Source organism: Mustela putorius, unplaced genomic scaffold (genome assembly GCF_011764305.1).
Source record: "Mustela putorius furo isolate JIRA1106 unplaced genomic scaffold, ASM1176430v1.1 tig00003898_pilon_pilon_pilon, whole genome shotgun sequence".
Taxonomy (NCBI): Eukaryota; Metazoa; Chordata; class Mammalia; order Carnivora; family Mustelidae; genus Mustela; species Mustela putorius.
The window spans coordinates 14,462,993-14,490,569 of NW_025422047.1; the positions used below are offsets into that span (position 1 = coordinate 14,462,993).

Genomic DNA, 27,577 nt, shown 5'->3' on the forward strand with positions numbered 1-27,577 from the left:
CTAGGAGAGGGAAAGCAGGCTTCCCGCCGAGCAGGGAACCCAATGCAGAGCTCAATCCCAGGACCCAGGGATCAGGACCTGAGCCAAAGGCAGACACTTAACGACTGAGCCATCCAGGCACCCCAAATTTATAAAATATCTTAAGAAAACTTAAAGCTCTATTGGAATTCAAAGATGCTCTTCAGAAAAGTCAGGGAATGCAACCAAATCCTATGCATTTCAAGGACAGACAAACCAGGGGAAACTACAGTTCTCATTTTTTCTTCTCTCTTCAACCTTTTTTTTTTTTTTTAAGATTTTATTTATTTACTTGACAGAGAGAGAGAGATCACAAGTATGCAGAGAGGCAGACAGAGAGAGAGGGGAAGCAGGCTCCCTGCTGAGCAGGGAGCCCATTGTGGGGCTGGATGCGGGGCTCGATGCAGGGCTCGATCCTAGGACCCTCAGATCATGACCTGAGCCGAAAGCAGGCTTAACCCACTGAGCCACCCAGCTGCCCCTTCAACCTCTTTTTAATGTTCACAACCACCAAGTCGATGCATGTTTATAGATGCATCTATTCTTCTTTAGCCATCAAGCCTCTGTTACAATGTGTATAAGATAGTGACATGGCCCAGCGCAGGGAAAATGAAATGACCTATGAATGGGCACTAGGCACAAGGCAAGACAAAATATGGACCAAAACAGAAAGGAAAAATTCTCTCTCCCACCCTTCCAACCAGAGTGACAATGAAAACAAAGACAGAGCAGCAAGACTCTCAGTGTCTTGAAAAATGAATGCTGGAAAGAATGTTGCTTTTAGCCCAAATTTCTCTATTTGATACTAATGATATTGGAACTCCTTTGCAAATTCTTTTCATAATTCTCATTTTTTTGTAGTAGCATCACATCAACTACTTCTGTAGACTAAATAGAATTTGTTTACCCTTTTCTTAGTCGATGTCAAAGTTATAATATATATATAAGATTTTTGGAGCTTTTTTGTTCAAATTCTAAATTAATTTATGCATTCATATTTTGGAGCCTCACTGAGCTAATCTCTCCAATATTTTAATTGAGTGGTAAAATCCATTTTGGTGACTATGATAAATTTGAATGTCGAATAACTATATTCGAGTATGTCTTCTCTCTTTGTTAGTTAGTTTTTCCCTATTCCATTTGTGTTGCCACCTTCTCTCACATTCATAAGTGTGCTACAAAGATATTATAATCGCTTTTAGCAAAGAGAGATTCTGCCTGAAATATTTTTATGACTTCTCAGTATGGCAAATTTAGGCATTCATGTAAATCTTTCTGTCACAATTAATGCTTAATCTGGATTTTTGTGGCAGTAATAGACATACATTAGACTGTATTTATTTAAATAAATGCCACTTTCCCCAGGGGCTCATAGTCATTGTGGTACAACTCAATATACTGATGGCCCAATACCCTTTCCAGCTGTTGGTTATTCTTCTGTCTCAGGGTTACCATTGAATTTTCCTGAATAAAATATTTCTTCTTTCTTTGCTGCTGACAGAGCCTAGAAAGCCCAAGAAGAACTAATGGTTCAAAAATGCATTGACGTTCTAGAACCCTGAGCAAAATTTGATCCATAATGACATGTGTTTCTTTAGGTTAGGTCTTCTGGTTTAATAACTACTGTCCCTAGCCCATCTTCATTGAAGTCTCTTGTTTTTTTAATTTAATGTAAGTCATCCAAGCTGTTTTTGAAAAATCTTTTGAAAAGTTGGCAAGTTCTAGAAAATACACTGGTGAAAATCAGTACATAAAGAATCTGATCAATTCAAATAAAATGTTAAAAAGGAAGTGATCACAGAGATCATCTAGTATTATGGAATAGCAATATAATATGTGTAACATATGTAATTCAAAGTTTTCTAGCAGCCATTGGAAAAAGCAAATTTAAGGAGACAAGAATAGTTAATTTTAATAGATTTTATTTAATATCATGTGTCCTAAATGTTATTATTTCAATATGCACACTATAAAAACTTTAATGAGATATTTAACATTTTTCTTTCCATTCTAAGGTTGCAAAATCCAGTGTGTATTTTCCATTTCCAGTACATCTCAGTGTGGACCAGACATATCTCATATGCTCAGCAGCAGATGGGCAGGGCCTACTGTACTCGGCAGTGATGAACTAGACAATTTCCTTATTTTTTTTTTAAGATTTTATTTATTTATTTGACAGGCAGAGATCTCAAGGAGGCAGAGAGGCAGGCAGAGAGAGAGAGAGGGAAGCAGGCTCCCTGCTGAGCAGAGAACCCGATGTGGGGCTCGATCCCAGGACCCCGAGATCATGACCTGAGCCGAAGGCAGCAGCTTAACCCACTGAGCCACCCAGGCGCCCCGAATTTCCTTATTTTAATAGATGTAAAACTCACACCAAGAGAGGTTGCATGGCACCGGGGTACCTGCCAGTCAGTGTGAGAGCTAGATCTACACCCAACACTCTGGCTTCCAGTTTAGCACTCTGTCGTAGAGCAAACACAGTGATGGAAATAAATCTGGGGCTTCCATGAGATCGTAAGCATTCATTTACGGTAATAAAAATCATCCAACTTTGGAAGAGTACCTACTACCTTCGAGACATCAGACTAGGCACTTTATCATTACTATTCAAAACAACCTTGCAGAATAGAGATTTTACCCCTGTTTTGAGAAAAATCGACCAAAACACAGAAATAATACTTCCAAAGTGGCCACATTTAGATTTGAAACCAGTTCTGCAGACCACGAAGCCTGGCATCTTTCTTATACATTGCAAGCCCTTTCCAATCTAATACCCTCTAAGACTGTGGCCCTAAGTATGGCCTGAGGACCAGCAGCATCCGTGTCACCTGTGGGTTTGTTAGAATGCAGATTTTTTTTAAAAGATTTTATTTATTTATTTGACAGAGATCACAAGTAGGCAGAGAGGCAGGCGGGGGGGAGGGGGGCAGTGGGGGGGGGGAGCAGGCTCCCTGCTGAGCAGAGAGCCTGATGCAGGGCTCCATCCTAGGACTCTGGGATCATGATCCAACCTGAAGGCAGAGGCTTAGCTCATTGAGCCACCCAGGCATCCCTAGAATGCACAATCTTAAGCCTCATTCCAGACCTACACACTGCATTTCATCAAGATCCCAAGTGGCTTGTAAGAAATCTAAGACAATTCAACAGCATACCTAATCTCTCCATGAGTTGAGAGAATTTTCCTAGGAAAATAGTAGCAGATTCTTTAGCTTATCAGTCGTATTATAGATCATCAGAAACACTTTTGGGGTTTGCTTTGAAACTTACAAAGAAAAGAGCTAGCTTGGACTTTGGGGGAAGAAGGAAAAGAATCAAAATTTTAGTTAAAATGAGTTTCCAGAACTCAAATCTTAAAATTATAAGCCGTTTCATCTGCCACGAGAACACCTGTCTCCTCCTCTCTTCAGCTCTACTATTCTTCCTGTGCTATAGACTTGTGAACCTCTGTTCTCACCAAATTCTATGAGTGGAGGGAGATCTTAATTTATTTGGGTAGGAATAAGTCTACATTACATAAGGAAAAGTGACGCAAGGGTGTTTTTACCGCACACAAAAAGCAATGAATGGGCCTAGTAGAATTGTCAAGATGTGGTAGTTCGTGGTAGAACTTAGAACCCACCATGTTCTGCTCCCAGGAGCTCAGTCCATTTCTTCAAATTGGGCTCTAGCTGAGATTCCCTTAGTGTAACTAACATGCCTTTTACTGTTGAGTCAAAGTTTGATCGTGTTATTTTTCCTGAATTTCTTCTGTCGCATTTTCATTTTCCTGCGCTATGATGCCCTCGGCTATTTCTTCCATTGGCATGAGGCAGTTAATTAAGCAGGTGTTCATGCATCTGGACATTCTGCGTGGCAAGTGAGTGACGGGAGCAGCACAGACCCACTCCACAAGGTTCAATCTGCGTGAACCCTGTTTAGTGAGGTGTTTTCCCCTCTTTCCCATTTCTTAACTCGATGGGGCATTGCTGGCTATTTTTGTCCTTTAGAAAACATCAGCAGCGCGTCAGGTAACAGCAGGGCTTCTAACCAATATTTCATCGTGTCATACAGGGACCGCGCAAGCTGTGTGTTAAAGAGATGAACAGTGGCATGGCAAAAAAGCAGGCCTGGCTTATAAAGAACAAAATCAAGGCTTTTTATGCTGCGGTGGCGGCAGACTGTTTCCGAGATGGTGTCCGAAGTCTCCTTCAGGTAAGGCTGGCATTGAGGGAATGAGCACGGAGCACGGAGGCAAAAGACGATTAGCCCTCCCCCGTTAATGAAGCTCCCATTGCGAACGGCTCCAGTTAGCGCAGGCCCAGAGATCAATGCAGATGCTTAAGGAATTCATTTGGAATTCCCGAGGAGAGACAAAGCTGAAACAAAAGCAGAGAGGTTCTATTACAATGAACTATGGATGATACGCTGGAAATGGAAAATGAGGTTGCCTTTGGCCACCAGCATACATTCTGTCCCCACACTTATTGAAATGCAAATTTGTTCTGACGGTTGACGACATTCAGGATCCTATTAAAACTTCAAACTATTTTTGCATTTCATACTGCATGTAGCAATGCTCAAGTCAGGCATTCTGCTTCTTTTTTCTCCTGCAAATGGCACGAGGGCAAGCTGCTAGCTTCCACTGAATAAACGTGTGGTGATCTGGGTGTAAAGTCTCCCTATCCTCCTAAATTATTTCCAGAATGTTGAATAAAATGTAATAATGTCTGTGGTTGCACGCTAAAACCCACAACTCTATCTTTTCTCCCTTATTCTTTCCTTTTTCCTCGATTCCATAATAAGTATATAGAATCTTTCCCGAGGCCTGACCATAGCTTAGAATGGTGAGGTATCCTTAAAACAATCCAAGGAGACCCTGAGAAACTGTAGGGCTTGGCTTTCTAAACATTTTGGCTTTAATATGGTTGGAAAGCCCTGATTCTACATATACCAAGTACTCGCTTTCAGAGTTACCATTTCTAGGAGTATCAAAATTCAGGGCGTTGTCTAGGAACTCTGATGCTTACGCAAGCTGGAAAGAAAAAAATTGGTTAAACTGTCGTATTTTGGAGATGAAGAGTATTTGGTGCATTCCTGTCACTAATATTCCTGAAGAACTCTTGCAAAGTAGCTGCACATGCAGAGAAACCATTTCTGAAAGACCTATTACCCCCAGTGAGCATCTTTTCATCTGTTATGAATTTGCTAAGCCATGGGAATAGATGCGCTTTTAAGAGGCTGATTTCTTTTGTAGCAAGTTACTACTTTTCAGTAGCTCTTTGGTGAAATATGTTAAGAATATTACACATATCAGGTAAAATTATCACAAAAGATTGGTAAATCAAATTTTCAGGGAGGAATGGGTGGACTAACATGGAATAAACAGGGAGAGAAAAGATGGGTCTGGAAAACAATTGTTACACAACTCTGGAAGAAACTGTAAAAAAAAATAATAATAACAATGCAGAAAGCTTGTTCACTTGGATTTGCTTAAAGAAAAGTGGAGTATAGTCCTGTACCAGGACAAAAAGATAGGACAAGGGGCACCTGGGTGGCTCAGTGGGTTAATGCCTCTGCCCTCTGCTCAGGTCATGATCTCAGGGTCCTGGGATCGAGCCCCACATGGGCTCTCTGCTCAGCGAGGAGCCTGCTTCCTCCTCTCCCTCTGCCTGCCTCTCTGCCTACTTGTGATCTCTGTCAAACAAATAAATAAAATCTTAGAAAAAAAAAGGACAGGACGAATGATCACATTCCCCGGACTGCAGTCACAGAAAAGACAAGTCCATCCTGCTGAGCACCAAATGAGAGCGCTAAGGAGCTGTCCTGCTACCTCTACCATTCCGGGAGAAACACAACAAATATGGCGGCAGGAACCCTCCCATTGATTCCCATCTCCTCCTGCTTGCTACTGCCCCCTTTCACATGTCCCACTCTGGTCACTGGTTTCACTCTTCCTGTGATCCAAAGTGTCCTTCCTTCACTCCCTCCACTCTCCTTTCTGTGCCTGTCAACCTCTCACCAACTTGTAATAATGAGATCCCACCTCTCCCTTGAAGCCAGCCTTGAGTCCACAGCTGGAATTCAAGGTTTCTTCCTTTTTGCTTCCATAGGAGCTCCTACTGCTTGTACACTTGAGTTATAATTATCTGTGTATATCTTGCCTCCTTCACAGTATTCTAATCTCTTTAGGGCCGAAGACTATGCCTCACTGCTCTTCCACGGCACCCACCATAACATTCTGCAATTAATAGGTGCTCAATAATATTGCTGAGTGAAGTTTAATTAACCAGAAGCCATATCCCATCACCTAATGGGGGGAGTAAAAACTGCAGTGGAAGATGACTATTTGCAATACTGTCCTGCGAGAGAATTAGGTCCTAGAGACATAGCTCACTTACTCTCCACGAAATAATGGAAGTTAAAGTTTCAGTGATGCTTGCATCTAAGCATTTTTCCAAACATGGATTTTATTGCTAATGACATTATGGGTAAAACAGGTGGAAATGAGCTTTGAACCACTAAGTTACAACATGCATGCCAACGGTTAAGCTGACCCTCACTTGATTTTAAATTATTGAACCATTTTAATGAGTGTGTCAGAAGAAATGCAAATGACTGCTAATTTAGAAAAGCTACATTTCTGTCATCTAAAATCCATTTATGGCTGAGATGATTTAGAACTAATCTTTCTATTTTATGCTTGGGTACGGGCATGAAGGACATGCACTAAAATGTAATCTCATCTTCAGAAATCTTCCGGACATTACTTCGGTGCTCTTGTGGACATTATTCTTCATTTTGCTGTGGTAGTTTCCTGGTATGGAAAGGATTGCCCATGTGTTTATCTCCTCTGTTTAGGCCTCGGGCTTAGGAAGAATGAAACCAAACACTCTGGTGATTGGATATAAAAAAAACTGGAGGAAAGCTCCCTTGACAGAGATTGAGAACTATGTGGGAATTATACAGTAAGTGATGGCTTTCAAGACGTGTTCTTGTTTACAAAGCACTAAACAGGGCAGTACATAACAGACGCTCTTGTAGATGAAATTGCCTGGGAAGAGGGCATTCATTCCCCTGGTACCCTGAGTTCTTTACCAAAGTGAAAAAACACTGCCACAAGTAGGGCTGCATGGGATCATAGCATCAGAGGAGGCAGCGTGGGGGAAACTCGATGTCACAGGAAAAGGTAAATATTAAGCATTACAATCTTGAAACCTATTCACAAGATTAAGAGCAAGGACAGCTCGGTGAGAAAGGAAATGGTCATTCAAAACACCAAGAATCTTGGGTTGGCCCGTGTACCCTGCTGTGTCATTGTCTTCTCCTGAGGCTTGGATCAGGAATTGACTACCCCAGAGCCTCCTCGGCTCCCCTTCTGCTGATCTGAGGCTGTCATGTATAGATGCTTCTGTGTGGGTTTAAGAACAAAAAGTGAGTTTTCAGTGGAACGTGACATCTCATATCTAAACATCGAGGAAGTCTTGGGACAAGGGCAATCATGATAGTCCCCAAAAGACAAGCAGGTCGCAGGCTAGCGTCCTTGACATGAATTATCCCATTGAATTCTCACGAGAGGCCTTTGTAGTACAAATACTGTTGTGGTTTTATAAGTGGAGATACAGACGTTAAAAATTAATTAGGCTGCAGAAAATGACCGTGTTGTGACAGAGCTGGAATTCCCACCCAGGGCTACTGAATTGAAAGTTTAGACTCATGTCCACAATGCTCTGCTGCCTCCGAAAGTATATGTAGAGCTGAAGTATTATCTGGCTCGGTTCCTCGGTTTCTCTGAATAAGAGAAAACAAATTCTTCACATACAAAAAGGCTCAGAGTGTCTTCAGTGACCATTCTAGAAAACTGAGCCTTTCTTCCGGGCTTGAACATGTTTAACCGAATTTGTCTCACAGGGGGCAATGTTAGCTATGGTAACAGCCCTCTTTTGTCAACAGCTCTGAAAATGGAACATTTCCAGTCTGGAGTCTGGCTTTGCTCTGATTCCACACCACAGGGCAAAGAGTGTGCCCTGAGAAGTCCGACTGCACTTTAAAAATCTGTAATACACAGGAAAGAAATCCTCACCCCTTTAAAACAAACATGTACATACACAGTGCTCCTTACACCAGCCTGTGTCGCTGGGCCCTGCTAGAACGAGCGTCCCTTTTATCATTACCTGGGGGAGATTTGCGAAGCATTACAAAAGCATTCTAGTATGAGTTTGCTGAAAAGACGTCGAAGAAGACCATTTCCATCTTCTGAAATTTATATGCATTACTGACCAAACAGAAATTCACGTAAAAATCTTCCTAACACAGAGAACCTGTGTATTAAATGCATCCTCCCAAATCGTGTTCCCCAAAGGTATGAAGCCTGGATGCCTCATGCGGCCATGTACCTTGAGTTCAGCAGGTTAAGGCCAAAGCAGGTGATCAGGATCAGAATTTTACTGTGCTCAGCAACCAGCATTTTGATATATTGATAATCACAGTCAGTCACTGACCATTCTTGGAAATAGATCAGATCTGCTCTCTGTAATCCAGATTGTTCAGTAAAATTTCATGTTTACCACTGGCAGAGAGGTGTGGAAAGGAAAGAAATTTCTTCTTCATCTTTGGGAAGAAAAGGATTGGAGCAAACAGGAAGACTAATGTAAACCTTCAGTGATTAAACGTCTAATAGTTGATAACAAAATTATCTGGGGTCATCTTCCAACCTCCACTGTCCCAAACATTCTAGAAATTAAAAGGGACCAAAATAATCAAACCCAGTAATATTAGGCCAAGGAGACTTCTGGCTTTTATACCAAATTAATAATTGGTCTTCTTGGTAATAAAATTCAATGTTAAGGTGGCTTGAATTTGTACTAGTATAAAGCTTAGCTGGTTTAGTAAATTTAAATGACTTTAGTACCATAGCAGTGAGGTCAATATAGAAGGAAGACCATCATACCTCCACATTGTATTATATTTCCCTTCCATTTAGTTTCGTTTTGTTTTGTTTTATGACTAAAAGCATGGTATTATTGTTAACATAGGGGTATTATTACAATAGCATAGTATTTCTCATTTTTCTTTGAATAAAAGATTTTAAATGTTTATAAATATTCTTAGATATGGTTTCATTTTAATTAGAATCTGTGTTAGTTTTCACTGACAGCTGTAAAAAAATTACCTCAGACTTGGTGGTTTAAAACAACACAAATTTCATAGCCTATGGATGCATGGGCTAAAAGTCTGATACTAATTCAATAGGCTAACATCGAGGTGTGGGCTAAACTGTGGGCTATTCTCTTCTGGAAACTCTAGGAGAGAATCCTTAGCCTTGCCTTTCCTAAATTCTAGAGGCAGCCCACTGCTCCTGGCCCTCTTCCTTTATCTTCAAAGCTCTGATGGGTCATATCCTTCTCATTATTTTCTGACCTCCTCTCCTACTTCCCAAACGTTCTTTAAGGAGCCTGGTGGTAAAAGACACAGAGCCCTGACAGATAATCCAGGTTAATCTCCTCATCTCAAGGTCCCCAATTTAATCACATGGGCAAAGTTCCTTTCACCATGGAAGGTGACATATTCAGAGGTTCCAGGGATGAGAATGTGGATGTCTTTGGAGGGTTTAAAATTATCCTGCCTGACACAGGACCCAAATATTATTTGTGGAACACGTGGTCCACTTTTTATACACAAGGACAAATAGAAACAAGATTTCTCAGAAATTTATTTTGTAGCAACTTTTGCTCGAATGCATCCATGTTGCTCAGTGACAATCACTTAAGGTTTAAATTTTGAATGAATGTTCACATTACACTGAATTTACTTATATCGTTATTTGAAAATTCAGGTTCACTTTGGCTAATCGAAACTCGTTTGCCTGTGGTGAGACAACCACAAACTTCATTATTTCTGATAGAGGGCGACATTCAGTGGGAAGGCTTTAGATCCAATAGAGACTGAACAAAGGAACCTCCGAGGAGGAAATTTTAAATAAAACTCAAAGTACTAATTTGTTTAACCCAATTTAGGAACAGAGAAAACAATATTCTACAAGAATAGACATACAAGAAAGAGAGCTTTTCTTTACCTTATAGATAACCTAATTCTGTTGGATTGAGTGTAGAGAAGGCAACAGCCAACCTTAATGGCAAAGGATTGTCATGAAAAAGCATTGCTTCAAGTGGTCTGCTCAGAGTCAATGGTGAACATTCTTTGGAGGAACTGGACGTATCTTTAAGAAGCAACTTGACATCAGCAATGTTGTAAGATACTTTCTCAATAAGTAGAGATTTGGCTGATAATTTCAAAGGGTCTTTGCAGCCTGGAAACTCTCTGTTCTAAATATGTACTTACATTAGAAAAGAAACAATTACTTTAAAAGTATGTGGCAAGTTCTTAATCAAAATTCTAGGTGACAATATTATTTGAATAATTTGATTCCAGAGTAAATGAATTAATTACCTTTATCCAGAATACCTTTTTAAATGACAGAAAGGGAAAGAAAAAAAAACTAACAAAAGAGGCGTCAGCTCTTCTCTATATTTAAAGTGAATTTTCATAGTTTAGTTACATTAAAATCTTAGAATTGAGACTCTTAGGCTCTCTTATTATTCGTACAAATCCTCAAGATTAAAGGAGTCTTTCAAATCCCTAACTACTTTGCTTCTACTTTCAGTGATGCGTTTGACTTTGAGATTGGTGTGGTCATAGTCAGAATCAGCCAAGGGTTTGACATCTCTCAGGTTCTTCAAGTGCAAGGTATGTACTTTCTTTACTCAAACAACAGATATTTATTGAGCACCTACTCCATGCCTGTCCTTTTCCTAGGTGTTGGGGATAGAGCAGTGTACAACACAGACAAAACCCCCAATGATGGAGCTTCCTTATCCTTGTGCTGACCTGAAGTGTGTCCATTTCCCCACTGCTTTCCCCATTGCTAACATAAAAGGCCTTTATCCTGCTACGGAAATATATAGAAATATAGAGTAATCCGGGGCAGTCATAAATTATTCTTTTTATCATAAAACCACAAAGCCAGCATCATTGAAAATAAACACCTTTGGTAAAATAACTGCCAAATTAATTTCTGCAAGATGTTTGAGAAAATAAAGATTAATTCTTTCCTTGAAGAACCATGTATTTTGTTTTTAAGAGACTATGATCTGGTTTGCAGCTAACATGGAAATGAGCCTGAGTGTATCATGCTGTGAATCACTAATCTAAGTCCAAGGCAGAAACACTAATTCAGATTAGTGGTTCTGCTTTTCCCTGTAGAGGATTTAGTATACTTGTTTAATCTTAAGAGTTTAAACATACCCTCTTATGTATGAAATAAAGGACACATCTAAAGAGTCATTGAAATATTAGGACAGGGCCCTCACTCGTGACTTACCTCTTTAGATGAACTTCAAAATAGAGTCCACTAATGACTGAGACTAAAACAAAGAGGGTTTTTTTAGGTGTCTCTTGTGTACCAGGCATGGTGTAAATGACAGTGCTAGGTAAACCAAGGCTAATAAAAGTCTGTATCTTCAAGAGACACACAGCCTAGAAATGGGGATGGGCATTATCACTACTGTGCTAATAAGCATATCAAGAGAGTATTATGGGAAAGAGAGGGGGACCTCTTACTCCAAGAAGTCTTTCTGGAAGAAATTACTCTAGGGATGAGTAGAGTTAACTAGACAATGATAGGCGAGAGAGAAATGAGAGAGTTTGAGGAACAGCATTCCGGACAAAGAGGAGAGAATCAGCAAAGGTGTAAATACACGAGTTTAAGGAAGAATGGAATGTGTGGGCTACCCAAAGCAGATTCATGTTACTGAAGTAGAAAGTATGAACAGACAGTAGTGAAATTTGAGGCTGCTGATATAAGATCCTCATTTTAAAAGCTTCATTTGCCATATTAAAAAGTGTACGCATGTTCCGCAGACAATGAGGAACCACTGAAGAGATTTAATTGAGGGGACATGGACTCAAAGGGGACTAGAATGGAAACAGGGAAGCAGATCAAAAATAAAAAAGATTTGTATGATAATCAAAGGCAGAGAAGGGGACAGCCTGAACTAAAGCCAGGGATGGAGAGGAGAGGAAAGGACAGGAGTACTTTGGTTGAATGTGTGGGATACTGGAGAGGAAGGAATGAAAAAATACCCCTTGGCTGACTACATGAAGGGTGGTGCTGCCTGTGGAAATGGGAAACACAGAGGAAGAGTGGGCTTAAATAATCTCTTGTGGGGAATTTTACCAGAAATGTCCAGTAGGCATTTAGACAGTCCTGGTTTTAAAGGAGAAGTGTAAGCTGGAGATGCAGATTTAGGAGATGTTATGGACCAAACTATTTTCTGTGAATTCTATGGTGAAGTCCTAACTTCAGAATGTGACTGTATTTGGAGACAAGGTCTTTTAAGAGGTAAGTCAGATAAAATAAGATCACTAGAGTGAGTTAACCCAGTATGGCCGACGTTGTTATGAAAAGAGAAGATTAAGACACAGATTAGCACAGAGGAAAGGAAGGAGACCACTCTCTGCAATCCAAGGAGTGAAGCTTCAGAATGAAACCACCCTGCCAACACCTTGATCTTGGATTTCTAGCCTCCAGAGCTGTGAGAGAATAAATGCCCGTTGTTTAAGCACTCAGTCTGGGGTATGTGTTATGGCAAGTCGAGTAGACCAATACAGATGACATCATAGTTCAGGTGAAAATTGAAACAACAGCCCTGGAAAAAATAATACAAAGAGTGCATGTAGTCAGACATGCACAAGACACTGACAGAGAGACCCCAAAGAAAGAACAGGAAAGGAGTTTTCAGGAAGCGAAAGGAACCAGGAGCCTGTGGTGTCACCGAAGCCATGGGAGCAGTGTGCTCAGAATGAGAATCACCATTACTGTCCAACAGAGCGGGAAACACACGTAAGATGGTGAATGAAATGCGGTTAACAAGGCACAGATAATCTTAGTGATACTAGTATCTGCAGAGCGGTGTTGGCAGGCTCCAGATTGCAGTAGGTTGAACACAAAATATGAGATGACAAAGCAGAGAATCTGGGTGTGGCCCACCACCTTGAGAAGTCTGTATGCAACAGAGAAGAATGAGATTGAGGAGGTTGACCATAGGAAGACCCATCGACCTGAGAATGGAAGAGAGGGGGATGTTTTCAGACTGAGGAAATGGGCTCAAGAAAATGCAGGAGATTGAAGGAGGAGGTAAAAAATTAATTAATTAATCAATTAGTGAAATAAAATGAAGGATGACCCATGGAGTAAGATTCTGGAGGAGCAGGATGAATCAAGGCAAGGGTGTGGATGGAAGAAGGGGCCTGAAACAGGAGAAAAGAAATTGCTCTCAGTTCTTTTTGAAGGTGCAGCAGTCCCGCTGGTTGTCCAGGTTTTGTCTAGGGGCATTTGATCTCCAGGTAGAGGAGACTCGGGATTTTGCTGGATCGGTTCAGCAGAAAGGAACAGCCTGTAAGAGATCTGGGAGTGCTGGTGCCTGAGGGTCCAGATTCTATCTGGCCATGTAGGATTGTCTTCATCGTAACAGAAGGTGGGGTGAGAGGATTTGGTGAACTTTCTGAGGCAGCCGTTCTGGTGAGTTGTAAGAGAGGAAGAGGAAGGCAAAATTGGAGATCAAGTGTCTATAAGGGCTAGAGAACCACTGTCTGACATATATACTCTATGATTATGTATGAAGAGCTTTATTTTTTTTTTAAGATTTTATTCACTTATTTGACAGACAGAGATCACAAGTAGGCAGAGAGGCAGGCAGAGAGAGAGGAGGAAGCAGGCTCCCCGCTGAGCAGAGAGCCTGATGCGGGGCTTGATCCCAGGACCCTGGGATCATGACCTGAGCTGAAGTCAGAGGCTTTAACCCACTGAGCCACCCAGGCACCCCACATGAAGATCTTTAAAAGTAAAACTGAAAGTCTATCCGGTGCAAAACTGTAGCAAAGACGATACTCTGGAGCCTTCAGGCTTCTTTTTTATGCCCCTATTCTCTTTTATGGACATTTTACATCTCCAGATGGATATACTAATTCCTGCTCAGTGTCCATGATTAATTTAAAGTTCTTTCTAGTAGAACTTAATACATTAGCAGCAACAACAGTTAGCATTTTTTAAAAGTAGGCTCCATGCCCAAAGTGGGGTTGAACTCACAACCCCTGGATCAAGAGTCACATGCTCCGCACCCAGCCAGGTGCCCTTAACCATTTTTGAGCAGTTATCATGTGCCATGTGTATGCTTCCTGTTCACATATAACACTTGTCATCCCAACTACCCTACAGAGAAAATACTATCTTTGTCCCCATTTTATAGCTAATAAATTGAGATATTCCCCCAAGATTTATAAGGCTAGCGATTGATAGAAATAAGATTCAAATCTATGTCTGTTTAAAACCACTATGCTAACTTTTAAGGAGATCTAGAGAGGACAATGACTAAGATAAAGAGAGCCAGTGGTGAAATCTGAGATATGGGAATGGAATAATTCCTTTAAGGGGGAGAGGGGAGCTGCCTATCTATGATAAGATAGACATGACATTAAGGACAGTTACAAAAATCTAATAAGAGACTTGCTCGATTGCTAACTTTCTACACTGTGCTCTTTTCTGTCTTTTGTGCTATGTTTTCCCATCTAAAAAATGAGAATACAAAATTCAATTTGTGTTTAGATTACACATTTGCTTTGTACATTACGTTGACCTCTTTGAGCCGAAAGATGTGTTGTAGCTGGAAAATAATGTTCCCACCTTTACCGCTCCATCCGCCAAAGCACCCCACCAATTTAGTCCTGTAAGTCGACAGAGCAAGCAAATTCTGTAGTATTTCTGAAAAAATCCTGGCAGTGAACTGCATCCCCTTTTAATTTCCCATGGGATGTATCCAATTTATATCAACTTTGATGTTTGAAATCTTTCTGCTTCTTAGTCAGAAAAGGGAAAATACAGTTGGATGCTAATAAAATAATTCTAAGTACCGATTATCTAGGGTAAACAAAAAACGGTGTTGTATCACTACGTGAAGAACGTGCAGAAAAACAACAGCATAATGATAGAAATTAACTTTATGCCACATTTCCATGCATTGTTTTGAAGTTTATGTAATTTATGACACCAGCCTCATATTAGATTTTGAATTGGAAGAAATAAGCTTGCGTTTCATTATATTATACTGTAATATAGGGCTTAATAAGAGCCTGATAAATCTTAAGTATTGCATTACACTATGTTAATGATTATCATCATAGCTTTTCCAACACAGGCACCACAGTGTCATCACAGATTATAATTTAAAGGAAATATTAGCAATTCAGAGTGCCCATATACTGTAGTTAATAAAGCAGTGAATAGAAATCAGCTTTATAGGTAATTTACCAGCTAATGGCAATTATTTCTATACTGTGTCACGGGCTTATGTGAGGAGAATAACTATTGTATATAAATAAGATCGATGCTCATAACATTCTAACATGTATACCGCAGCAAATCTTCCAGTACCGATGGCTGATAGTTTCTCTTAATAAATTAATTTATTGCCTGACAACATCAAAAAATGCGATATTTCATATTGTTCAATTCCCAGAGGTATTTAGCAAGTTTGCCAACTACAACAAAGCGTGCACACTGTCCTGGTAGGAATAAAGTGACGAAACGTGATCCGCAGTCTATTGCGGTCAAGTGTTCCGTGTAAGTACTGCACGATTTATGACCATCTCAGAGCACGGGGATTCTGCCGTGTCTGCTGGAGTGGCTTAGCCAAATAAAGACAGATGGCGGTGTAGTAAATAATTATTTGATTGGAAGACGTCCACTGCAGGATTGCTTCCTGCCTTCAATTCAGCGAGACTTCACCTGGGGTAAGTCACGTTGATTCATGTGAGCGTTTACAGCTCCGAGCTGATGGACCCAGGAAAGAATCATAATTTAATAATTAATAAAGAGAAAGGTTGCTGTGAAGTGGGAGGGGACGAGATTCCTCAGTGGGTTTCCCCACTCCCTCTTCTGCTGTCAGATAATTGACTGTTCTCCATCCTTGAGATTCGAAGTGAATCGTAATGTGTAGACTCCCGCCTGTTTCTAAAAACATCTTTAAAGAAAAAAAAAAAAGACTGGGGATAGAACATTTGAGGCAATCATGACGAGTAAGTTGAATTTCAAACTACAGTGCCTCCAGTTGGTTACCATACAATGCCAATTTATGAAACACTTGAGAAGGGGTAACTGTTCTTCAAGTGGTCTTGGCATTTGCATGAAGATGGGGCTCAGGATTCTTACTATGAGAACTGTTTGGGTTATGTCTGAAGAATTGGTTAGAAACCCCCTCGACTGAGAGAACAGAAAGGCCTAAGCTTTTTCTTCCATCATTAGAACCTCAGGGATTCCCTTACTCTTGGAATGAGAGACAGGCAGAACTTTATTCTCTCTCTCTAGCTCTCTCGCTTTCTCTCTAGCATTGTGGGTTTTTTTTTTTAATTTATTTTAAAAGATTATTTATTTATTTATTTGACAGACAGATCACAAGTAGGCAGAGAGGCAGGCGCAGAGAGAGAGAGGGAGAGAGAGAGAAAGGAGGAAGCAGGATCCTCTCTGAGCAGAGAGCCCAATGTGGGACGCGATCCCAGGACCCTGGGATCATGACCTGAGCTGAAGGCAGAGGCTTTAACCCACTGAGCCACCCATGTGTCCCTAGCATTGTAGTTTTTATAAATCACGATAGACATGTAGAATTATCTACTATAGAAGCTTCGAGTTCCTACCTGATGCTCAGGTAGTGGATCTTTTTAGGAAAAGGATCCCTTTCCTTGCCTCTCATTCTTCTGCTCAGTCCTGCCTGTCCTACCTTCTGTCACATTGCATCCTGGTTTGTACCATCAGCCCCTATTGGGTCCTCGTTTTATAACTCTGTATACAGCATTAACCCTGCTTCTTCTCCACACCGTCTTCTGTAGCCCCTCCCCACAGGACTTTGCACTCACTCACCCCTGCCTGACCACCATCTTTTTGTTTCCCTTCCTTTCCGGAGATACTTTCAAATGGTTTGAACTGTGTTGAATAGCACTGACTTGTCCTTTTATTCCAACAGACTCTTTGTGAGTGTTTATCATGGTGGTAGACATGAGTAGGGAGGCACAGGCACAACGAATAATGTGAAAAGTCTAGGCATAGGCTTTGAAATTGGTCAGACCTGGGTTCAAAGTCCAGCTCAATGCTTTTGGACTGTGCAGCCTTAGTCAAATTACTCATCTTTTCCGTTTCACTTTTCACGTTTCCGGTTGGAAATAATCATAGCTCCTACCTCACAGATTTACTGTCTTGTGTGAAAGGATATTATGGCCCCAAAATGTTTGGCATGGTGCATAGCACAAAAGAAACTCTCAATAAACGTAGGTGACAAAATACGACATAAGCTACGCCCCAGGAATTTGCAGTCCAGAAAGCATAAAATAAACATGTGTCTTAAAACTAGTCCCTGTCACATAGGTGTAGTTACTGGAATAAAGTTCGGAGCAGAGCACTGTGGAAAGGTAAAGCATTATAAAAATTTGTCCGGTTGGGGAATTGGGGCAATGGCTTCTTCAGAAAAAATGCAGACCATGTATTTCTTCAGCAGGCGGATATTGGCAGTCCAAGCGCATCGCCAGGGAAGGGTGGGAACGAGGGAGAACGCTAGAACTGGAAGCAGGAGCGTACATCCCCAGCTGTGCAACCTTGAACGGGCTGAGCCCCTTTCCTTCCCAGGAAAATGGTGGGAATGCCTGCGAGCTCTGCCTGAATCCCAGCACTGGCGTTGGGATCAAATAAGATCCTCTGGGGAAAGGGCTTTGTGAATCCGGAGAATCAGATGCAGCTGGGATGGAATGAGGGCTTGTTATCCTCAGCCTCGTGGAAATCAATTCCTGCCTCTCCGACTGTACTCCCTGGGTTCCCCCCCCTCGTGGCCAATGGCACACTTTGGCAGGTCGGCTAGCCTGTGCTCTTGTTGAAAGAAATCTTTTGACAGAGTGTGCTCTGGACTCACGTGTGGACAGAGGCGAGCAGGACGCCAGCTAGGTTGTGCAGAACAGATCATCAAACCGTTCCTTCTGCTTAGCGCTGAAATTAGGAAAGGACGGATGGCATGGGGGGAGGCCTTAGATCACCTACAAAGGGAATGATTAAGAATTAGCTCTAATAGGAATTTGTAAAATCACAGTGCACGGGATGGGAAAATCCAAGAGGGCCAAGCAGGCAGATCTTAGCCCATAGCACAGACCTTTCTCTGCTGGTGTCGGCCTCTGTCTCCCGTCTTGGAGGGGACTGCCGATCTGACGCGTTCCGGTGAAGTCTGGTTTTGTCTCTGGGGCCTGAGATTTTGCAGTCTGCTCTGTCCAGGATGGGTTGTGTACATACCTTTGAGCAAATAGTTGGAGTAGTTCCCGGCTCACTCAGCCAGCTGACTCTGTGACAAAGCAGGATTTATCTTTTCTCCTCCTTTGTCCAAACTCGAGGACAAAGAACATGGTGACTAGCTCCTCATCATGGGGTGTGCGGGAGCTTGCCAAAAAAGGAAAGCAAAAGAAACCATTTTCCAGCGTGGCTGTAGCCATTGCCCCCCCAAAGAAACTCGCAAATATGCACCTTCCAGACATCACCAAAGAAGAGGTTACCCCACAGCTGGACCCCTGCAGCACCCCAAACAGGAGATAACAGTTAGGGGGCCATCCCCCAGTGGGTGATGTTGCCCATCCTGTTACCCTGGGGCCAGCCTGTCATTTGTACCTGTGTCTTCAGGGTCCTGCCTTTAAAATGACATATGGGAGGGACCTTCGTTTCGGTGGAATAACTTGGCATGACACCACACGCCCAAGAGTGATGAGGTTTGCCTGACCATGATGTGTTGGAGGGTAATGGAACAACTCTGAGATAAGAGTACCAAGCCAAAAGCCAAAGGTCTTCAGAGTGGGAAGCTGGCAGGATTGGAGTCAAGCCGGCCTCTTTGCATTTGAACCCTGTTATTTTCTGGGTGGCATCAGACAGATTACTCAACCTTTCTGAGTCTCTGTTTCCTCATCTACAAAAGTGAGAGTAATAATAGTAGCCATCTCGGAGTCATTTGAGAAGGAATCATATGCAGCACAGTGCCGGGCACCCAAAGAGTGTGCAAAAAATAGTAACTGCTGAAATAACTCCCGGGCTTCTCAAAATACTCCATTTGCTTTGCTTGACTAAGCCCATTTCCAGCGGTTGCATAAATACACCACCTATAGAACACGCTCGTTGCTTTGTTCTTTAAGGAGGCACAAAGCACCCTGCAGAAACGGTTGTTTATTCTTTTCGCAAAGCTGGGAGAGTTGGAAAGGGGAAGGGTTACAATTTTCCATTTCACAGATAGGAAATCAGAGGCATAGGAAAAGTAAATGACTCGCTTCATGTCACATAAAGCCCTCTGTAGAGCTGTCGCCGGTCATGACCCCCCCTCCATGCAATGCGGCTCCTGTTCACCTTTCCGAAAGTCAGGGGTAAGCAACTCCTGTCTGAGCTTTAATACCGTCAGCCTAATTTCTCAGATTTTCTATAGTTGCTGATCTTGAGAACCTCTGAAGCTTTGGGGAAATCACATGGGTGATTTGACCTTAAATCTCATGCCACTGGCAAAAGATTAATTGCTAAGACCTGGAAAGAGGCCAGACAATTCTGTGGAGCTGAATAACAACACCGTCTAGGGATGTGACTGTCCTGACAGATTTAGTTAGTACATAATTGATAAATCTAGATTTTGTATAGCTTCGCTTCCCAGATAGATAAGGCAACAGGCTCCAAGGGTTGACATTTACAGAAGCCCTACCAGTGCTCTGTAACACTGAGGCTAGGTTTTCTACTCTGTTCCTCAGAACACTGCTCGTTTTCTAAGTCTCTGTTCCCAGCAAGCAAGCAAGATGAGGGGATCTGAAAAGAGGCCACCTTGGCCAGTGTAAGCAAGGATGCCTGTCATTCTTTAGCCCTGTCCCCTGACTGCTTGTGAAGCCCTGTTTCCCCTGACCCACCACAAGCGGACATCAGAGAGGAATGCAAGGCATTACATAGCAGCGAAGAATTTGTCTTCACGATCAGAATCCAAAAAAGATAAAAGGCAGCCAGGGGCAACATCAAAGCTTGGAGGTGGGTCTCAGCCCAGGACATGGCTTGACTCTTGCTCCAGACTTGAGTGTCACGAGATGTTTCTTAGCTATTGAACTCTGACAGGCACGCAGAAACCTCAGCTTTTCTTTCTTTCACTTCAGTCACTCATTCCAGAAAGTATGTTGCTTCTCAGAAAGAATTGTTGGGGTGCCTGAGTGACTCAGTCGGTCAAGTGTTTAACTCTTGATGTCAGCTCGGGTCATGATCTCAGGGACTTGAGGGCTCCGTGCTGGGTGTGAAGGTGCTTAAGGTTCTCTCCCTCTCCCTCTGCCCTCTTCCTGCCTCCTGTGTCTTCCTTCTCTAAAAGAAATTTCTCAGTGGGCATTTTTCACTGTAATTTCAATTTAGAGCCCATACAAGGCTTTATATAAAGTTTGGTTACCATTCCTTAATTCCTGTCTAGTTTTATGCCGCAATTCAGGAGGCATCGTTGTGTGCCTGGTACACACCCGGTATACTTTGGTAATTTGGGCATCCACTTGTCAAATATCCTACCCAGTCGTTTAGGTCAGGAAATCAGTGGTGCACTGTGTACAAGATCTTATGTACAGTGGATCTGGCTTTTTGGGTTTTGCTGGAAGCGAATGAAGAGGTTATTAAATAGACTGCCTTATCTTCACAAAGAAAAACCTAGTGACTCCATGGGTTATGACAACACATAGAGCTGCTTTCCCAAGCTAGTTATTACTTTCTGAATATAACTTGTCGATATATATTACTTTTTAATAATCATTTGGAAAAAGTCATATGATGTATAATAATTTTATTGCATAGACACAGTTTTTCATTTTTTGTTTTCTTTTTATTTAAGTTTCACTAAGTTAACATACAGTGCAATATTGGTTTAAAATTCGGTGGTTCATCAACTAGAAACACCACCCAGGGCTCATCACAACTGCCCTCCTTAATACCCATCCCCCACCTAGCCCATCCCCCACCCTCCTCCTCTCCAGCAACCCTCAGTTTGTTCTGTATCATTAAGAATCTCTTATGGGGACACCTGGGTGGCGCAGTCCATTAAGCGGTTGCCTTCAGCTCAGGTCATGATCTCAGGGTCCTGGGATCGAGTCCCACATTTGGGCTCCCTGGACGGTGAGGAGTCTGCTTCTCCCTTTCCCTCTGCTGCTCTCTTGTTGTGCTCTCTCTCACTCTGTGAAATAAAGAAATAAAAAAAAATTTTTTTTTTTAAAGAGTCTCTTGGGGCACCTGGGTGGCTCAGTGGGTTGAGCCTCTGCCTTCGGCTCAGGTCATAATCTCAGGATCCTGGAATTGGGCCCCGCATTGGGCTTTTAGCTCAGTGGGAAGCCTGCTTCCCCCTCTCTGTCTGCCTGATCTCTCTGTGATCTCTGTGATCTCTCTCTCTCTATCTGATAAATAAATAAAATATTTTTAAAAAATTTTTTTAAAAAGAGCCTCTTATGGTTTGTTTCCCTCTCTCCCCCCATATGTTTGTCTGTTTTCTTTCTAAAAGTTCCACATAGAGTGGAATATTCTACTTTTTCCACTTAGCACAATACCCTCTAGCTCCAGCCATATCGTTGCAAATGGAACACCGTTTTTTATATTAAAATAGTTTATAAGTTGCTCCTAGAAACTTCATCACTCTGAGTTAAGTAAACGATTTTTGTCTTTTTGCATTAGATGAATTAGAGAAATTGGAACAGGAGAGGCTGGCTTTGGAAGCTACTATCAAAGATAACGAATGTGAAGAAGGAAGTGGAGGCATCCGAGGCTTGTTTAAAAAAGCTAGCAAGTTGAACATTACTAAGCCAGCTCCTAAGAAAGGTAAGTACCTTTAAAATTCACAAGAAATATCCAGAAATGAGCCACTGCTTGAGTATTGTTGGGGGTCAGAAGTCAGCATCTAAGATGTTGGGGGCATTTAGTCAGCAAAGGACTGAAAGACACTTCTTTCAAGATATTAGTACAGATGAAATATGTAAGTTATTTATCAGTAACAATAAGCCCTGTGTGCCATCTCATTGTAAAAACTTAATTTTAAAATAATAATATTTGGTTTGGGAGTCTCGTGGCGCCTACGTGGATTAGAGTGCCATAAAATGGACATTTCTTAGGATGGAAAGAGGATAGAAATTTAAGAACCAATACCCAAATGGATTTATCTACACACACACACACACACACACATACACACACACACACATACATACACACATACACACACACATACACACACACATACACACACACACACACACACATACACACACACACACACACACGCCCTTATATTCCCCTTGCAGACATTTCAGGAGACTAAAAGTTAACTAGGACAGTAAATGAGAACCCTAATTTTGAAAAGCTTCTATCTTTGTCGCAAACCAGAATTTTGGACTTGGAACTTTTGGACTAGGAAACTAATTACCTGTAGATTTCAGCTGAGTGGTACACTTACCTCTGAATGTCCAGTATGCACCCCAGACATGGGAGACTAAAGAATGAAAGCTTTTTATAAAACGTATAAACAGGTGATTCAAACATCTGACTTTTTTGAAAATTGACAATCATCTTCTTTGCAGAAACACTGCCCACTTGCGTTTAATGAGGTCCACGGCGACCTCTGCTGGTAGAAAATTAGAATGTTAACATCCACAAATAATCCTACACGTAACAGAAATCACTTGGTGTGAGTCCGAGAAAACATCATTTCTCTGGGGAGGGTTTTCAAGTCAAATAGCAAGATCCAAATGGAGACTTAGCAGGCTTCTGGTCTAGTTTGACAGGACCCACCCTTTCAATGAGATCCTTCAATAAGCCCCTCTAATACCCCAGGAAACGTTTGGTTCTGTTTGCTTGTTTTCCTGCTATAGCCCAAGGACAGTTTCACCTGTAATACAATATTTACATAGAATAACATGAAATGTAAACATCGCCCTTCTTCAAATAATAGAAATATCCTTGGGTTTCTGGAATATTCACCGGGCTATAGGAAAGCCTATTAAGTATTGTCCACTTTAAGATGACATTGTCCAAAAAAATGATACGTTTGAGTCTCGAGTTGGAGGTACATCAGGACCTTTGGGTGTAAATATTAGACTAAGACCATCTGGATGCTAATTGTTTTCTTTCCTTTTCAGTTATTTGGTTTATTCATGAGAAATGTTAACTATTCATTGTATCTGTTCTACCATTCAGTTATTCAATGTTAGTTACAGTGTGGAAAAGCAGTGGCAAATTCAGAAGTCATAGCCCAACACTGTTCTTTGGCTGATGGGAGAGGGAAGCATCGTGTTCTTATTAATGAGAAGGGACTTCTTATTTATCCTGGAAGCCTATTTCTGCGTCACACATCTCTCGGCAGAAATGCATTCCTCTGAAGGTCAACATGTCTGCTCAGAAAAGCAAAAAGATATTACGTTATATTTCCCACACCTCAAATTTCAAATGCAGCCCTCAAGGAGGTCCCTTCACCTCTCTGGGCTTTCACTGGTTGACAACTGTTTGGAGTTCTAGATCAGGACAGACCCTACCTCCAGGCACTAATGCCTGGGTCCTCTGAGGGCTTTGATTTGCATGGAAGTGGGGGTCGAGTTTGGTCCATTTTGTAAAGATATTTACTTTCTCTCTCAGTAGTCCTAGGGAGAGAGAAGCCATGTAAGATAATTGCTTCAGAACTGACAGGCCCTAAACATGGAAACGGCAAAGGACAGAACAAAGCATCTTCAGAACCTCTCAGATCAGAGAGGAAGCTCTGAAGCAGCCGTCAGCTCAACTCTAAGCACTTTGCTGACACCAACTCTTTGAAATGGAGCAAAAAAGTCACAACATTAAAAGAGGTGGAAATGAGAAATAATATCTAGAGTGGAGCAATGAAAACCTCTGCTGGCAAACAGGAGCCAGGGTCCTCCTCAAACACTGGCCTAGTTCCCAAGGACACTGTCACTGGATCCTTGATAGAACGGAAAGTGCATTAAAAAAAAAAATTAAATACTTTCTGTGCACCCTTATCTCTACCTCAAGTGAAAGAATTTTGTCTCTCCATATTTCCTGGCTTCTCCATCTCATTCACAGAAATTCAAATAGCTCAGTGGCTTTCCCTGCACTTCACAAGTTTTTCTCCGAAACAGAAAAGCAAGCCAGGCTGACATTAGGACCAAAGGGTCATAGAGTCAAGATACATCTGGTCCCGAGCCACCTTTGTTATCCAGACATTCGTGGAATTGACACCAACTGCACTCAAATAAATGCTCTAATGAAGAAACACTTCTGATTCTATTGCTTATCTCTAGAAGATCAATCACCACATTTTCTACTTTCAAGTAAATTTGAAAATAGGATTAAGTAGAGTTATAACTGAAATTTTGAAAAATGGGGATATTTTGGCTATTGTATCAGATCATGTAGCATTGTTACCTGCCTAAGTAATAATTCTGCCCTCACATTACTAGAGACCTGAAAATAATCTACTGCTTTATAACGAAAACTGTAATCATGAAACCAATACCAAATTCTTGTGAACTATTCAAGGTGATCTAAATTACTGTGGGACTTGACCTTTATCTCGCCTTTTCCAAGCTCACTGTTTACCCATAGGGATAAGAAAGCTTACAAATTCATGGCCCTCCCTCTATTTTCCTGAATAGATTTATTGGCAAGTTATTTTGTTTCTTTCTTCAAAAGACAAATAGGTCTATTTCTTTTTCTTTCATTACAGACAGCAGCATGAACACCATCCAGTCAATGCACGTGGGGGAGTTCAACCAGAAACTGGTAGAAGCCAGCACCCAATTTAAAAAGAAGCAAGGAAAAGGCACAATTGATGTGTGGTGGTTGTTTGATGATGGAGGTAAAAACAATTCCAGAATATACACTAGGGAGCAGAATTACCGTGTTGATCAATTTAACTAACTGCACGGGGAGGTATATGAAAACGCTATCAGCTGGAGAACGATATTTCAGTGTTTTCCCAAGATTTTAAATTATTTAGGAGCAATGAATGTGGGAATGAATAAAGATGTAAAGCTATTCATTTCCTTTCAGCAAGATAGATTCATTCTTTCTGTCGTAATTTATTCTTTTTTCAGGGTTAACACTCCTTATCCCCTATATCTTGACTCTCAGAAAAAAATGGAAAGACTGTAAATTAAGAATCTATGTTGGAGGGAAGATCAACCGCATCGAAGAAGAAAAAATTGCGTAAGTAACTCATCACTCCTGCCGTTAGAGCCCTTTGGAGGTCTGTTACTTTAATGCTTTTAATTCTAAGAACTGTAAGTGTTTTTTTTGAGACATAGCAGATTTAAAGACAAAACCACCATGATGGGTCTCATGTTTACTTGGTTTTCTGGTCATTAAGTCATCTGCATACTTCTTGTAATCGCTGTCTTCATGTCCCTTGATCCCCTGCCACAAATGCTTTTCAAAAAGGAATTTCACACAGAGGCCTCATCTCAAGGCTTGAATGGGACTGTCATTACCTTGTACAATGTTTGCTTGGAGTTGACCAGTGAATGTATCCACGAAAGGAAAAGCCCAAAGAAATTTGCGTCCAATACTTTCTTTGGGGCCAGTCGAAACTGCTGGTTTGTGGTGGCCGCTCCAGCACCGCACACTTAAAAAATAGAACCGAGACACTGAACCTGGTCCTCATCCCAGCCCTTCCCACCATGAGTTGTGGGGCCTTGCAACAGTCACCAGGACCCAGACCTGGGTGCCCAGTTTCTCATCTGTAGCTTGAAAACAGTTTAAATGGATGACTATTGAAAAGTCTTGTAATTTAAAAAAAAAAAAATCAGTCTCCCGAGTGCAAATTTGCATCTTTGTCATTGATTTAGTCATGGAGAGCATGATTTAGTCATTGTGGGAGCAATAAGCATGTTAGGAACGCCATGCGTCCAAAGATCTCTGGGGGAAATCTGGAGAGGGACCTTCAGCAGCCCTGAATCCCTCATGGCAGGCCCAAGTTCTGAGCCCTTCCAGAAATCACAAAATAATGACAGGCTTTTATTCAGTCATTTTTTGTGTTTTTCCCCCTGTGCTGAGAGGATTTTATATACATACACACATATACATATACATATGCATATACATATACAAAATATATTTTATATACCCACATATAATATAAATTATATATAGTAAGCATATATATATATATGTATATATATATATATTTAATTCCCCTTAAAGAGAGTCATATTATAATGGCAACTAACATGTTGGCTATAATAATTTATATTTTCTTAAAGCCTCCAGTAACTTCCTGGGGCAAGTGATGAAATTTAAAAATGGTTGGTGGATTAGACAACAGCATGGCATCAATTTTAAATTTGCTAATTTCAAAAAGTATACCTTGTTTGTATAAGAGAATGTTCTTATTCTTAAGAAATACTGAGGGATTTATAGGTAAAGGGGCAATAGCTCTAGCTGGGCAGGTGGATGGGTGAGTAGAAAGCAAGCAAGAAAGAAGGAAGATGTAGATAGACAGACGCGCTGTCTAGCAAGAGAAAAAGGTGGTAATCAAATAAACACCTGGTGATTTGGGGATTTTTTTGCACCACCCTTGCAATTTTTCTGTACCTTTGCAATTGTATCAAAAATTTCAGTTGCCAGGGGAAGAACCACCAATATATAATGATATATCATAATTATTAGTTTGTCAGCACATTGTCAATAACTCTAAAAATGATCAGCAAGATAATAGTCAACAATGTTAAAACTTGTTCTCTTTTTTTCCCAAATGGTAAGGAAGCATGTACAGCTCTGTATTATCTTACCTGAAATGTGAATGCAGAGTTAGGTTTGCTATTCCTAGGATCTGAATTTACATGAGTCTGTCTTTACCTTTAGTGGAATATGCTTGGTCTGCATTTAATATACAGTGATGGAAATCAAAACTAAACACAGCCTTTGTCTGACTGTGAAGCTGAAATAAGACGTCAACTCTTTGCCTGAAAATAGTTACATATGCAATGATGAAGTATTTCTCTCTTGTATTTCCAGAATGGCTTCTCTTCTGAGCAAATTTAGGATCAAATTTGCAGATATCCATATCATTGGTGACATCAACATTAAGCCAAACAAAGAGAGGTATGACGCATTTAACAAGACCCATTGTTTGCTCCCAGTACTCTCTCATTTTCCTTTGTGCTGACTATTAAAGAATAAAAATGTTATCTATCGACTGTAGTGAACTCCTAATAAGATATAATAAAAAGGGACTTGGAATAACCACGCAGAGTGATCAAATATATCATAAAGGAAGGAAATGATTTTGCGGTAAAGTCGAGCTTGAGGCGGAGAATTGTTGACACACAGGTGAGTTAGCATTTTAGGATTGCCCTTCATGTTCGTGGTTTCTCTGGTGGCAAGAGTAGCAGGAGGCACAAGCTCAGACTAGTCTGGACTGGGCAGTCAGGGCAGGTTTTCATTCTTTAAAGTTACTCATGGGGCAGCTGGGTGGCACAGCTGTGT

At 41.2% G+C, this 27,577-nt stretch overlaps 1 protein-coding gene across 1 annotated transcript in view; it reads left to right on the forward strand.

The window, feature by feature from the left end:
- SLC12A1 (solute carrier family 12 member 1) overlaps window positions 1-27,577 on the forward strand; it is an 87,204-nt gene that overhangs the window by 46,851 nt on the left and 12,776 nt on the right. The window contains 7 exon segments of the mRNA NM_001310193.1: window positions 4,069-4,209; window positions 6,856-6,962; window positions 10,658-10,740; window positions 21,785-21,928; window positions 24,819-24,950; window positions 25,189-25,300; window positions 27,107-27,193. Coding sequence (NP_001297122.1) covers window positions 4,069-4,209; window positions 6,856-6,962; window positions 10,658-10,740; window positions 21,785-21,928; window positions 24,819-24,950; window positions 25,189-25,300; window positions 27,107-27,193 — 806 coding nt within the window.